At 45.2% G+C, this 13197-nt stretch overlaps 4 protein-coding genes across 4 annotated transcripts; 2 read left to right on the top strand and 2 right to left on the bottom strand.

Annotated features, from left to right (window-relative positions):
- Positions 1-464: 464 nt before the first annotated feature.
- On the bottom strand, positions 465-2233 carry LOC115385482 (CB1 cannabinoid receptor-interacting protein 1-like). Its single transcript, XM_030087534.1, has 3 exons — positions 1983-2233; positions 1002-1146; positions 465-698 (listed from the first exon to the last, which is right to left on the bottom strand). Exons 1-3 carry the CDS (start codon positions 2159-2161, stop codon positions 534-536), a joined length of 489 nt encoding a protein of 162 aa, XP_029943394.1. The 5' UTR covers positions 2162-2233; the 3' UTR covers positions 465-533.
- A 313-nt stretch (positions 2234-2546) lies between these two features.
- LOC115385489 (F-box only protein 48-like) lies at positions 2547-4877 on the bottom strand. Its single transcript, XM_030087544.1, has 3 exons — positions 4794-4877; positions 3845-4159; positions 2547-3765 (listed from the first exon to the last, which is right to left on the bottom strand). Exons 2-3 carry the CDS (start codon positions 4127-4129, stop codon positions 3604-3606), a joined length of 447 nt encoding a protein of 148 aa, XP_029943404.1. The 5' UTR covers positions 4130-4159; positions 4794-4877; the 3' UTR covers positions 2547-3603.
- A 285-nt stretch (positions 4878-5162) lies between these two features.
- LOC115385485 (aprataxin and PNK-like factor) lies at positions 5163-9543 on the top strand. Its single transcript, XM_030087538.1, has 11 exons — positions 5163-5352; positions 5552-5650; positions 6299-6370; positions 6528-6691; positions 6810-6942; positions 7012-7159; positions 7252-7412; positions 7559-7875; positions 7958-8077; positions 8170-8219; positions 8364-9543. Exons 2-11 carry the CDS (start codon positions 5558-5560, stop codon positions 8600-8602), a joined length of 1497 nt encoding a protein of 498 aa, XP_029943398.1. The 5' UTR covers positions 5163-5352; positions 5552-5557; the 3' UTR covers positions 8603-9543.
- A 143-nt stretch (positions 9544-9686) lies between these two features.
- On the top strand, positions 9687-12915 carry LOC115385484 (U2 small nuclear ribonucleoprotein B''-like). Its single transcript, XM_030087536.1, has 7 exons — positions 9687-9781; positions 11388-11459; positions 11613-11785; positions 12037-12171; positions 12277-12312; positions 12402-12490; positions 12601-12915. Exons 2-7 carry the CDS (start codon positions 11396-11398, stop codon positions 12758-12760), a joined length of 657 nt encoding a protein of 218 aa, XP_029943396.1. The 5' UTR covers positions 9687-9781; positions 11388-11395; the 3' UTR covers positions 12761-12915.
- The last annotated feature ends 282 nt before the right edge of the window (positions 12916-13197 follow it).

Here is a 13197-nt window from a genome sequence, read left to right on the forward strand (position 1 = left end):
AGAGTGAAACAAATAAACTCCAAAAGAGCAGACACCCTCATGCATACTGCAGACACAGGACAGACTGGACACTGCAGACTGTCTGAGGACAGACTTCAGACCAAGGACAGACTGCATGCACAGACTGTCTGAAGGACTATTTTCCCATGAGATTTGTCAACAAAATTGTCTAAAAACAGAGAAAAACTCTATTCTTCATCTGCAGCGTCCCCAATATAGTCTGACTGCAGGCTGACTGTGGTGTACAGTATGTCCTCTGTCTTTAATAAACATCCAGTCTGTCCTTTGTCTGTAGGGTCCATCTGTCGTCAGTGTTTACTTCTTATTCCAGGTGAAACTGTGATTTTGTCTCCTGTTGGGCTCAGGACAGACTGGATGTTCGAGTTTCCCCCCTCCAAAAATGCTGAATGCTTTAAGTATTTTGAGGTTTCTCTCTCTCTCTCTCTCTCTCTCTCTCTCTCTCTCTCTCTCTCTCTCCCTCTCTCTCTCTCTGAGCTCTGGGGAATGGCTAGTACACCCAGCAGGTGTAGGCCTCAGTTGAAGGCTTCCTTGTTGATCCACATCAGTGTCCGGGTCTCGTTGGGTTTACACTCGTACTCGATGCTGCTGAACTTGTTGCCGAACTGGCAGTGCTCCCTCTTGTAGTAGTTGTAGTATTTGGCCTGCCAGACGGTCTCAAATGTCCCTGCCTTGTTAAACTGTAGAGGGAAAGAACACAGTCAGATTTTCAGACCAGATTTATGATTTTTCCTTTTTCGGGTGCATCTGAAAGTCACCGCTATGGACTCTCAGCACCGTGACCATCAGTGTATAGAGTCACCAACAGTGTGAATACGCATGAAGCAGAGAGTGACTTACAAGTTAAGTTTATTTAGCAATTTTTTAAAAAAGCATGACCATCGAAATATTAACAATCGGCTTATAACCTTTTATTTACCAGTAAGCAACCTAACAAAACCTGTTAGCATAGTGAAAACTGTGGGGATGTTTTGTCCTCTCACCTCGATGCTGACTTCGACAGGCTGCCGGTCTCCACTCTTGGTGTGGGGGACACCCTCCGTGTCGTACAGACCGTGGTAAACCACAGATTCCTCGTCCCTGGACTGCTGCTCCAGAGGGAAGACGATGCCCCCAATGTTCATGTTTCTGTCAGGAGGAGCAGGAAGAGACAGGAAATAACCTCACTAGTCTACTTCATGATGTTTGTGGGAGCTTGCTGCTGGAGTCATAATGAAACCTTCCACTAGACAGCAGAACTGACAGCTCACATTCACTGAATCCACAGACTGGAAAGACCCAACTTGAACAGACTACTACAGGAGAAATGCAGACTACACGTGACTTCAGCACAAGGATAGACTGCAAGCTACAAAATGAGAACTGACTGCATGCTACAGAACTTGGACGGGCTGTAAAAACTAAATTCAATTAAACTTGGTCAGATTAAAATTTGAAAAAGTCAAATCTGGTTAAAATTGGTCACGTTTAGTAAAGATCGGTGAGATTATTTTAAAATTGGTTAAATTTGGTTAAGGGTCATTAGAAATGGTTAGATGTGGTTAAAACTGGTCAAAATTTGTTTGTAAGCTTAGATTGACATTCACAGTGAATTTCAAATTTAAAAGGTCATATTTGCTCAAATTTGGTTAAAAATGTGCAGATATGGTTGAAATGTTTATTAAAGTGAGCTAAAATGGTCATAATTCGTTAAAAAAATAATCCAAACCGATCCTTTTTGGTTAAAAAATGATCGAATTGAAATGAAATTGGTGGGATCTGGTGAAGACAGATCAGGTCTGCTTCTCGCGGACTCCTCCTCCCGCTGCACCTCCTCCCGATCGGAGAACCTGAACCTGCAGCTTCGTGAATGATTCAGGCGGGGATCGGATGCTGCGGAGCGGCTCCGTGTTTACGGGCGCATCCTTTCTATTCCGCGCATCCTCGGGGTGAAAAGCGCGTGCATGCGGACGGAGCCTCCTTACGTGGCCTGCACGCTCCCGGGCTTCATCACCACCTCGATCTTGTACTTGGAGCCGGTGAGCAGCTTGATGGTCCGGCTCTGGCCGAACCGCGTCCCGTCCACCTTGAAGAAGACCGGGCCCTCGTTGGGCTGGATCCGCAGCGCGATGGACAGGGTGATGATCTCAGGGACGTCGTCCATGGTGCTGCTGTGAGGCCTGGAGCTCGGTCCTGATGCTGAGGAGGAGGAGGAGCAGCAGCAGGAGGAGGAGGAGGAGGAGATCAGAGAGGAGGCTTCCGACAGGAAGCTTTCAAAATAAAACCGGAATCCTGATTAAGGGGAATGGATGCAAATGAAACCTCCTCCTCATCACCGCTCATCTGTAGCAGCTTGGAAAAACTCTTAATTTAAGTGTGAAGTCACAGTAGAACAATAACAAAAACATACACAACGATCAAAAATATAGCAAAAAAAAGAAAAAGAATAATCTTATCACAATTAAAGTATTATGAAAGGATGAGGTGCTAAAAACACACTCAAACTATAAGTAAAGCTTCTGCAGAGTGAAATAAATTAGACAAGCAGGTCAAGGAGTACATCTGGATTTATTTTTTTTAAAAAAACAACTGTTACAAAAGTTTTTATTGGAAAACTTTTACATGTGATTAAAAGATAAAGTAAATATTTCAACAATTAAAAAACCAAATGTTCTTTGTAATCCAGGTCCTGTTTACACAACAACTCTTTCAAGTGAAAATGGAAAACTTCCTTTGCTTTTTAGGGCTGTAATTTCAAAACACTGGGTGCTTGGAGTCACTGGGAATGTTGTTGTTGTTGTTGTTGTTGTTGTTGTTGTTGTTGTTGTTGTTGTTGTTGTTGTTGTTGTTGTTGTTGTTGTTGTTGTTGTTGTTGTTGTTGTTGTTGTTGTTGTTGTTGTTGTTGTTGTTGTTGTTGTTGTTGTTGTTGTTGTTGTTGTTGTTGTTGTTGTTGTTGTTGTTGTTGTTGTTGTTGTTGTTGGCTTGCAAATTGGAACTTTGGAAATTCTGTGACTCTGTCTCTATTGAATCTGAAGCACTGCACATGCATGAGAAGGATTCATTCATAATCATAAATACAATGCTTGCTCTTCACAAGTGCATATTTGCAACAGCATCATGTGGATCACCTGCAGAGAAACATTTTCATACTCATTAACAACCAATACAGAGTGGACTAAGAGGATGAACACAGGTGAGTTGATCACATAATCACAGCATCAACTAGCAGCCACACAGGAAAACGCTTTTCAGCTTTCTGTCATTTCTGTGCAAACGGGCATAATTTTTAAAATACATCTAAAGGCAAAAAGTTTCTGAAATAAAAACACAAAAGAGATGTGTTTCCTCTTGAAACGTTGTTGCGTAAACAGGTGATTAATGTACAAATTACATAAAATTTATTTTCTCAACTTTTTCTCTCAACACTCTCGATTCACAACTAAATACATCTGTACACATATTTACAGCTTAAATATAAAAACTTTAAAAAAATCTTCAGACTATTTAGATCTGAGATGTTGCAGCTGGAGGAGTCAGTCTGACCCCCTGCTGTTAGTTTGTGTGTGTGGATTCAGGTTCAGAAGTGAGTGTGCACGCGACGCAGGGTCAGCGGTCCAGCTCGGCCTGCAGGATCTCTCCCCACGACTCTACGTCCAGCGGCGTCATGATGCATCCCAGCAGCTCGTCGGCTGAGCGCACGCAGCTGAAGCGCCCTTTCAGCCAGGCGCTCTTCACGCGGCTGCGGGTGTAGTTTCTCACCAGAACCACCTGCAGGTCAACCAGAAACACTGGATCTGTCAAAGAATCCTCTCAACTACAAAACCAATCAAATCAGCATGAATGTTACCTTCCATGACAATCCCTCCTGGCGGTCTCCGTCCACCTCCCTCTGACAGAGGGCTCGAACCAGGAGACACTGGTTCCTCCACAGCTGCTCGCTGCCCTCTATGATGTGGTTCCATCTCCTGCAGGTCCGTGAGGCGCTGCACAGGCTCGCCGTGTCCAGCTCGCCGAAGATCCGAACGCTCATTTCTGTGGGCAGCAGTTCGGCGAAGTCCTGGGCGTCGTCATGACAGACTCCGCCCTCACAGAAGAGGAGCACCGCAGGAGGCGTGCAGGAGTCCGGCTGCATCCCCAGGGAGGTCTGAGCAGCCCGGTCAGCCTGACACACACAGCAAGACCATTTATAGGATGTTCCTGAGTATGTTACAAACTTTACCTTAAAGTAATGTCACTGTTAATCTGACAGCAACGACTTCAACTTCTAGAGCTGAGATGTCCAGTCTGTCCTCACCTCAGTCTAACTGCAGTTTTATGTCCAGCCTGTATATAGTCTGTAATTACAGTGTGATGTCCAGTATGTCCTCACAGATTTTGTCCACTCTGTCCTCAGCACCACCAGAAGCAGCTCCAGGTCCAGTGTGCTGCTCAGCAGAGGGACAGGAGGTGGAGATCACACCAGTGACTCTGGATTTCAACTTGACCTGCTGGACCTCACAATCTCCTCCAGACTCTCTCATTCTCCGTCTGTCTCCTGCTCCTCCGCTTCCTCGACAACGTGTCAGTCTCAGTAGCTGTATTTTGACCGGCTCACGTGCCTCTCAGACATTAAAAACGTGTGTCTTTGCGTTCAGCTCTCGGTCAATTGCACGATACGAGTCTCCGCCCTCCTCCACGCCCAGGCTACGGCCCGTGTCGGTGTTGTGAACCAAACGTTTAGGCAGCTGGCCGTGCCGGTGACAAGGTGAAGGTTTCTGCCTTATTGTTTTTCTTTTGTAATTATTCTGATTTCTTACCGTCGCTGCGTCTGCGTGCGTCTGACAGCTCGAGCTTCTCGACTCCTAACGGCTGTTTACACACAACCAAGTCACGTGTCCTGGTGACGGAGCTGCGCATGCGCACGAGGTCAATATTTAAAAGGCTTTAAAGGTCTGTGACGTACGCACGTATGTATGTAGTACTGTAGATATTTATTGATACTTTGTATCAAAACTGATTATTTTCGAATAGTGCCTGAACATCAGTTCTTCACGCTCTCTCTCTCTCTTGCTCTCTCTCTCTCACACACACACACACACACACACACACTTATTTATACAAACAAATTGTATAATTTATATAAAAACAAATAAATAAATAAATGTTCATGTGAATATGTTCATTGTATCTATATTTGCTTATATATTATTTTTATATTTCGTTTTAAACGTGTGTGTGTGCGTGTGTGTGTGTGTGTGTGTCTCGTGAGTCTCGTGAGTACATGTCCGTTCTTGTGCGATATACTGACCTACTGCGCATGCTCGCCGAACTCCCGGAAGTTTTGGACTGTACTGGCTGCGTGGAGACGGAGGAGTAGTGAGTGTTTGTGTTTGTGTTTGTGTTTGTGTTTGTGTTTGTGTTTGTGTTTGTGTTTGTGTTTGTGTTGTGGTCCACTTCGGGGCCTCCAGGGGGGACACGGAGCCGCAGTCCAGCGGTTCAGTTTTTCCTGTATAACTTGGTCTCCACCGGTGTTTCCACTCCGCGGGCGGCCGCCGCCTCCCTCCCCCGCCTGCAGAGCTCCATGACCCGCTTTGACCTGGTGCCGGTGGACGGAGGAGAACCGGTCCACGTGCCGCCCGGGGAGACGGTTCTGGGCCGGGGTCCGTTCCTCCGAGTGAGTCCTTCTGTGTGAACCGCTGTCCCTCCTCTGAGGTGTCCAGTCTGTCTTAAAACTGCGGTTGAACTTCCAGTCTGTCGCCAGTCCTGAGTCTTCACTCTGTAGCAGTTAGTCTGTCCTCACCGTGCAACGTCCAGCCTGTCTTCACTTTCTAACGTTTAGTCTGTCCTCACTCTATAATGTTAAGTATAACTTGCTCTTTTACGTCCATTAACAACCAGTTGTATCCTTAGTCTCTAGCAACCAGTCTGACCTTTATCAATATCATGTTTTTAAACTGTCCTGACAGTTTAACGTCCACTTTGTCTTCAGTAGTCCATGTAGTGTATAATCAAGCCGATCTGTTATCTAGTTTGCATCTGCAAGCAGCAGGCTGTCAAATCATACTTCTTTATAGGAGGTCTTTAATCTGTAATATCCGTTTTGTTCTCAGTGGGCGTGTTGAGTCTTTCCACATTTTTTTAGCATTGGTCTGTTCACAGTCTGTGCAGTTCAGTGTTCAACTTTAGGTATTTCTTGACATTTTTTCTGACTCCAAGCAAACATTAAATCTTTTGGTTTCATTTTTTTCAAATGTTGCAGTAAAGTTTTGCTGCCAATATTTCACGTTGAAGGTTGACTGACCCCAGCTGTGGTGTGTTTCAGGTTGGTGATCGCAGAGTGTCCAGACAGCACGGACTCCTGGAGAACGTGGACGGACGGCTGCGTCTCAAGCCGGTACGTCACTCCTCTGCTGCATCACAAACATCTCGCGCACGTTCAGACCACACTTCATCTGTGTGTCCTCACTCCACAGAGATTTGATGTGCTCCACTGGAAGACTGAACAAGCTGGAATCTACACTCAGACTGAGTTCTATCTTTCTGTTTTGCAGACTCATCTTAACCCCTGTTTCATCCAGACGTCTCTGGCCGATGACCCCCGCCCCCTGGAGAAGGGCCAGTGGCACCTTCTCCACCATGGGGACCTCTTCTCTCTGCTGCCGGGACAGCTCATCTTCCAGGTGGAGGTTGTGGACGAGGACCCTGCCACCCCCAGGTACCAGCAGGCTGACTGTTTTTTGCTGTGCCAAAGCAACCGTCAGATTTCCTCGGTTACAAACCAGGAGGTTGTAGTAAACATGCTGTGATCAGTTTCTCTGTGTGTCTTCCCTCAGAAACAGCCAGGTATTTGAGGAGCAGGAGGAAGGAAGAGCACCTCCTGCTGGCGGTGGAGAGCAGGAGCAGATTCCTCCAGCCGCAGGCACCCATCAGCCGGTGCCCGATACTCCAAGCATCTGTCCAAAACAGGTACGGCGACTCAGCACCTTATCAGCCTTTGGACAACAACATCTTAAAAAGATATGACTCTGTTTACAGCAGGGAGAGTCGTCTGAAAAGGCAGTACAGGAGGAGGAGAAGAAGGAGGTGATTGTTGCTCCGGCTGAACCCAGAAAGAGAGTTTTACCAGACTGGATGATGGCAGCTGCGACCGGAATTTCAAAGAAGCCTGCGATGACTCCGAAAGGTACTGAGCAGTTTGAGTTCATCTCCTGAAGAGGTGTGATGGTGTCGGGGTGGTCTTGCTGTCTCACTGTTATCTGTCTCGTGTCTCTGCAGTTCAGAAACAGAAAGCCACCACATCTTCAGCCAGCAGGAAGCCAGCACGGGCTGCGCCCACTCAAACCTACTCATCCCCGGAGGAGGAGCAGCCCAGCATGGAGGAGAGGCCGAGGAAGAGGAGGAGAAGTCATGACGAAGAACCTCCTCGGACAAAATCAGTTGAGTAAAGTTCCTTTGACTGATGAAATATTTCTTCAAAGCCTTTTATTGTCAAAATAAAATCCCACTAAGATGCAGTGTGTGTATTAGTTTAGTTTGTCTTAGAGGACAAAGATGGATCTGATTTAGTGTCTCTGACTTCCAGGACGTCCCCTCACACACATCTGCCACTGAGTCTCACCACTCTGAGGATGAAGATGACGTCTTTGCCGGCATGCCTGCCACTTCCAGGCCTGCCGCTTCCAGGCCTGCCGCTTCCACAGCTGCCACTTCCACAGCTACCGCTTCTAAGCCTGCCACTTCCACAGCTTCCACTTCCAAGCCTGCCACTGTGAAAACTAACGGCTCCGTGCAGACACGTGACACCGGAAACACGTACCAGAGCAAGCCACCTGCCAGCTCCACGTCTGCAGCTGCAACCAGCGTCAGGACGCCATGTCCGTATGGGAGGGACTGCTACAGGTACATCAGCATGAACGGAAACACCTGTCCTGTCAGCTGCAGCAGGGAGTTACAGTTAGAGTAATCCTGGTTTGTCTTCCAGGAAGAACCCGCTTCATTTTCAGGAGTGCAGTCATCCAGGAGACGCCGACTACCAAGAGGAGGAGGAAGAGGAGAAGGAAGAGGATCGGCCTGAGTGTCCCTATGGTACCGACTGCTATAGGTCAGAAACCTCAGTGATAGTTTGCAGTGTGTGTATCTCTGTGTGTGTGTTTTCTAAAGGGTCTCTCATTTTTCACTTTGTTTACACTGCAGGAAAAATCCTCTTCATAGGAAGGAGTACAAACACACACAGACACCTTCAGGTACTACACACACACACACACACACACACACACACACACACACACACACACACACATACCTCGTTTTTGTCACGTTCTGATTTTTTTCAATTTTAAATAAATGAATACAGTGTATTAAAATGAAGCTGTGTGTGTGTGTCGTAGCTCAGCCCACTCCTGCTTACCCCAGAAAGGGTTATGAGGAAGATGACGATGAGGAGGAGGATGAGGATGAGTATGAAGCCAGCTTCATTGATGACGAGAGCTTGGACGGAGATGATGACTCAGACTACGTCCCGCCCCCTGACTCTGAAGAAAGCGTGCGGGAGGATTCGCAGCATCTGCGGGAAGAGGCGCAGAGTCTGCGGCAGGAAGCGCTTGACTTCTTGAAGAGGAGCAAGTAGCTCCCTGTCCTCCACAGGAAGCAGGCTTTATTTTGAAAAGACCACGGGAAGTCTGCTGCACTTTTCTCTGCTTGTGTCAAAGAACCTTTTAATTTCGAGAACATAATTTTATCAGAGCAGCTTCCTGTCAAACAGAGAAACAGCCACAGTGATCATTTTGATGTTTGCTATGTTCAGTTTGTTTGTTTCTGTTGTTTTAGCCGATGAACAGCTTTCTGATGTTTACTTGTAATGAAGTATTTCTTTAAAACACTTTAAAGGAGGCGTCATTGATGTTAGATGACCAGTGAGGTCTGAAAAGCTGCAGAACTTTGAATGTGAATGTGGGTCTGTACCTGGGCCCCAAGTTGCCTTGGTAGCCATCCAAAGAAATTAGATTTCAGATAGTTCTGCTGTTTTTTGGTAAAGGATGAAGATCAAAGTCCACATTCTGTTTCTTGAGTTTCAGATGGAAACTTTGAAGAATAGCTTAAATTAGTACTACTCAGAATAGGATAGAATAAAATAGAATAGAATATACTTCATCATTCTAAGAGGGAAATTCCTTAGCATACAGTCTCAACTTTTAAGGTTCAACTTAAAACCTTTTGATAAAGTTTCCAGTTAGAGCTGGTTCAGGCCACTCTGAATCATTTTCTAGTTAAGCTGCTATAGGCTTACACTGCTGGGAGATCTTCTTTCCTTTTTTGATCTCCATCCAGTAATATTTCACTATTAGATGACACTACGTTCTCCAGCTCTTCTGCATTTTGTTCTCTCTCTCTCTCTCTCTCTCTCTCTCTCTCTCTCTCTCTCTCTCTCTCTCTCTCTCTCTCTCTCTTTCAAATGTCCTTTCCATCATCTAAATTTTGTCATGTGGAATCGTTGGGGTTTCTCTCTAAAAGTGCCTAGAAATTATTGTTTTGTATTTTGCTCATTATAAATAAAACAACACTGAATTGATTTAATATCAGTAGCAACGATTACTCGCAGTATATCAAAAATATTGCTGCTTCTATGATTACGTACTATCGCCGCTGCCGCTCGTCCACCGTGGGCTGTAGTTACACTCCTCAACAGTAGGGGGCGGGACTGTGCAGGACGCTGTAAACCGGAAGAAGTGGAGACACGGAGCAGCAGAAGAAGAAGAAACGGAAGCGGTGTGTGCGGAGCGGCGGGTTGTTTGTTAGCGGACAACAGGTGAGTGTTTTTGGGTTTAGCTTCAGATTCGGCCGCCCGTGAAACTTTTTACTGGCGGTTTGATGAGTCAAACGGACTTTGTGGACCTGAAGAGCCGCGGGGTTTCACACAGAAGCTAGCTCTTCTTGCTAACACTATGAATGGACGCACACACTCCGGCTAGGCTAACATGTGCTAGCAGGGCTGTTGACTTTATTATGTCTATATTAAATGTTTCACACGTAGAGTCACTGTGAGGATGGTTCTGCAGAAGAACACTCTGGGGTTATTTGCTCATAGTAATCGATAGATTGAGTCTATCAGCCAAAGGCGCCGGACAGTGTCGCTGATCAGACGATTTACAGATTCAGCTGGATTCATGTTGATAGAATTTTTCAATGACGTGTAAGTTTTATTTATATTTTGAGTGTGGAATCAACAAATACAACATTTTAACAAAGATACAAGCCATCAAACCAAATTCCTGACATCCTACCCACAGCCAAGAAGGGTCAGCCGCTGCCAGAGGTGGTTTTCATCTCAACAGAAAATAAATAGGCTGGCTGAATGTTGAATAATTGAATAACAACAAAATACCTCTAGTGTTATCTCGTTGGCGTCCGTAGTCCTCCACCTGATATTTACTGTGACATTTGCATATCATCAGTAATATTTTACTGTTCGGTCCAGTATCCATTTATGCATAAGCAGCCACTTTTGCATTTGGTCATTGTCCAGATTTCTTCCAGTTCCCGACGATGATATGCCAACCAATCTTGGTAACTTTGTGCCAAATGTTTTCAGTGATTGTGGGGAAATAAGACAGCACTGTACAGTCTTACAAAAACAAAATTTTGGACAAAGCAAAACCTCCCTTTTAATAACGCCGGTGTACTAGTTTACCTTCATCCCTACTACACTTCCAGCAGGCAGCCGTATCCTTTAGTCCAAGTCTCAGTAGCCTAGTTGGTGTCTATTAAAACTTATGAATTCCCTCACCTTCAGATCCCTTGACATCATTTGAGAGCTGCCACTTAACTTCTCACATTTCTGTTCATTGAAAGAAATCGACAGATCTCTCTCCTAAATTATAAGATAGAGCCATCTCCTTCGTACTCCACTCCCAGTACCTTAAAAACTCTATTGAATTCCTCTGCTGACCTTGGATAGTCCAACCCAAGAGTCCATTGTAACAAATATTGTAATGGTAGAAACCTCCAGAGTTGGTATGACATTTGATGTCTTTGTATTTTATTATACAAGTAAACCTCTGATAATCACAGTTGATTTTTTTTATGTATTCAAAAATGTAATTCTGAATTGTTAGGCACTATAACCATTTAAAATTACTACAACTCACTTATATGACAAATGATCACATCTCTACAAATGAGTGGGTTTCAGATTTAATCTGAATGTTTGTTTCCCCATCATTAGTGAAAACACGGATATCGTTGCCTAACAACTTTCCAACTTTTGACACGCATGTTCCCCCTTGTGCTTCTACTATTATTAAATTTCAGGAAGTTCAAATTAGATTGCCATTGATTGCATGTGTGACAGAGAATCATTTTTGTTGGTCGGGGCTCCTTTGGCCAATCAGAGGCTCTCTTTTCTGTTTCCTCAGACTCCATCATGGACATTCGACCCAACCACACTGTCTATATCAACAACATCAATGACAAAGTCAAGAAGGAGGGTGAGTGACCTTCTGAAGGGCTTCCACAAACTCAGCTTGGTCCCTGCGTGTGGTGCAGAGCTGATCTGGGATCAGTCAGCCTTGGTCACAGGTGGAAGGTTGAGATGAAACAGAGGCTTCTTGGTGATAACTGTTTGTGTCTCCGCCCCTCAGAGCTGAAGCGCTCGCTCTACGCGCTCTTCTCACAGTTCGGGCAGATTGTCGACATTGTGGCCATGAAGACGATGAAGATGAGGGGGCAGGCCTTCGTCGTCTTCAAGGAGCTCACCGCTGCCACCAACGCTCTGAGGCAGCTGCAGGGTTTCCCCTTCTACAACAAACCCATGGTAGGCCGCAGCTCACATCAGTATCGCTAGCTTACATAACTGTTATCTGAAACTAACAGACACAATGGAAATGGGAAAAAAATGTTAGGTTGATTATTTTCTTACAAAATGTATAGTGTCAGTTTCAACTTTTTTTATGAACGTTTTTCACATCCTTGTAAAGCTGTGGAAAATATTTTTCTAATAGCCGAAATCAGGCTTGAATTAGATTTGATCTTCTAGCTTTGATTTGTTTCCTGTTGTTTTTTCAGAGAATACAGTATGCTAAGACGGACTCTGAGGTCATCGCCAAGGTCAAAGGTACATACGGAGACAAGGAGAAGAAGAAGGAGAAGAAGAAGAAAGCTCAGGAGCTCGCAGCTAACGTCCCGAAGAAGCCCGCAGCGGTGAGTCCAGCATCAGAGGGAGTACTCCGCACCACCGGCTAGTTAAACTAGTTGGAACCAGTCTAAACTAAACTAGTGTCTTCCCTCTTTGCTTCCTGTCTGCAGGGCTTAGCTGCTTCGATGCTCTCACCTGTGGTCCAGGTAAGTCTACAGCCCCCCTGCTTCTGGTCTGGAGGACTTCTTGCCTGATATGACTTCCTGTCTAACATCACTTTTTGTCGTCTTTTCAGGTTCCAGATAATCCTCCAAACTACATCCTGTTCCTCAGTAACCTTCCAGAGGAAACCAATGAGATGATGCTGTCCATGCTCTTCAACCAGTCAGTCGCCTCCTTTACTCGCCTTCTGTCGTCCACCAGTGTTTTTCTCAGCCTCACAGTGTATTTCTTGCCGTTTTCTGACTCTGCGGTGTGTTTGTTGCCCTGGGCAGGTTTCCGGGATTCAAAGAGGTGCGTTTGGTTCCGGGTAAGCACGACATCGCCTTTGTGGAGTTTGAGGGCGAGACCCAGGCGGGCGTGGCCAAAGACGCCCTGCAGGGCTTCAGGATCACCGCCACCTGTGCCATGAAGATCACTTACGCTAAGAAGTAACTGCCTCCAGGAACCTCAAAGACTCTGAGTGAACCCCTCTGTTTTCTGTAGGGGTGTGAATTTGATTTGTAACAACAAAATAGAGGTGTTTTTTTTTTTTTTTTTTTTTTCTACTGATATGATTGCTTCTTTATGTTGATAATAAAATTATATGAAACAAACATCTTGGATGAGGACTGTGTTTCTGCTCTGGTAGATTAATTTCTAATCTTTGATCTTTCAATAGATAAAACAATCAGAATTCAAGATTTTACAACACACTTTCTGCTAGGTTGGTTTATTAAAAATTGACGTAGTTATGATCCTTTAGACATTATTTCATATCAAGTGAGATAGTTAAGAATTTGAGATGTGTGTAATGCACACATGCCCACCTGTCCAGGTGAACCTGCCTTCACACTGCTTGGATCAATCTGAGAATGACCTGGATGAAAGAT

The sequence above is a fragment of the Salarias fasciatus genome, unplaced genomic scaffold, assembly GCF_902148845.1.
Source record: "Salarias fasciatus unplaced genomic scaffold, fSalaFa1.1, whole genome shotgun sequence".
NCBI classification, from domain to species: Eukaryota; Metazoa; Chordata; class Actinopteri; order Blenniiformes; family Blenniidae; genus Salarias; species Salarias fasciatus.

Coding starts and splice junctions, on each gene's coding strand:
- LOC115385482 (XM_030087534.1), bottom strand. CDS start 2,161: ATGGACGACGTCCCTGAGATCATCACCCTGTCCATCGCGCTGCGGATC. Junction 1,147..1,982: donor CCCGGGAGCGTGCAGGCCAC/GTAAGGAGGCTC, acceptor TCCTCCTGACAG/AAACATGAACATTGGGGGCA. Junction 699..1,001: donor CTGTCGAAGTCAGCATCGAG/GTGAGAGGACAA, acceptor TTCCCTCTACAG/TTTAACAAGGCAGGGACATT.
- LOC115385489 (XM_030087544.1), bottom strand. CDS start 4,129: ATGCAGCCGGACTCCTGCACGCCTCCTGCGGTGCTCCTCTTCTGTGAG. Junction 3,766..3,844: donor AGGAGGGATTGTCATGGAAG/GTAACATTCATG, acceptor GTTGACCTGCAG/GTGGTTCTGGTGAGAAACTA.
- LOC115385485 (XM_030087538.1), top strand. CDS start 5,558: ATGACCCGCTTTGACCTGGTGCCGGTGGACGGAGGAGAACCGGTCCAC. Junction 6,371..6,527: donor GACGGCTGCGTCTCAAGCCG/GTACGTCACTCC, acceptor TCTGTTTTGCAG/ACTCATCTTAACCCCTGTTT. Junction 7,160..7,251: donor GCCTGCGATGACTCCGAAAG/GTACTGAGCAGT, acceptor GTGTCTCTGCAG/TTCAGAAACAGAAAGCCACC.
- LOC115385484 (XM_030087536.1), top strand. CDS start 11,396: ATGGACATTCGACCCAACCACACTGTCTATATCAACAACATCAATGAC. Junction 12,313..12,401: donor TGCTCTCACCTGTGGTCCAG/GTAAGTCTACAG, acceptor TCGTCTTTTCAG/GTTCCAGATAATCCTCCAAA. Junction 12,491..12,600: donor CTGTCCATGCTCTTCAACCA/GTCAGTCGCCTC, acceptor TGCCCTGGGCAG/GTTTCCGGGATTCAAAGAGG.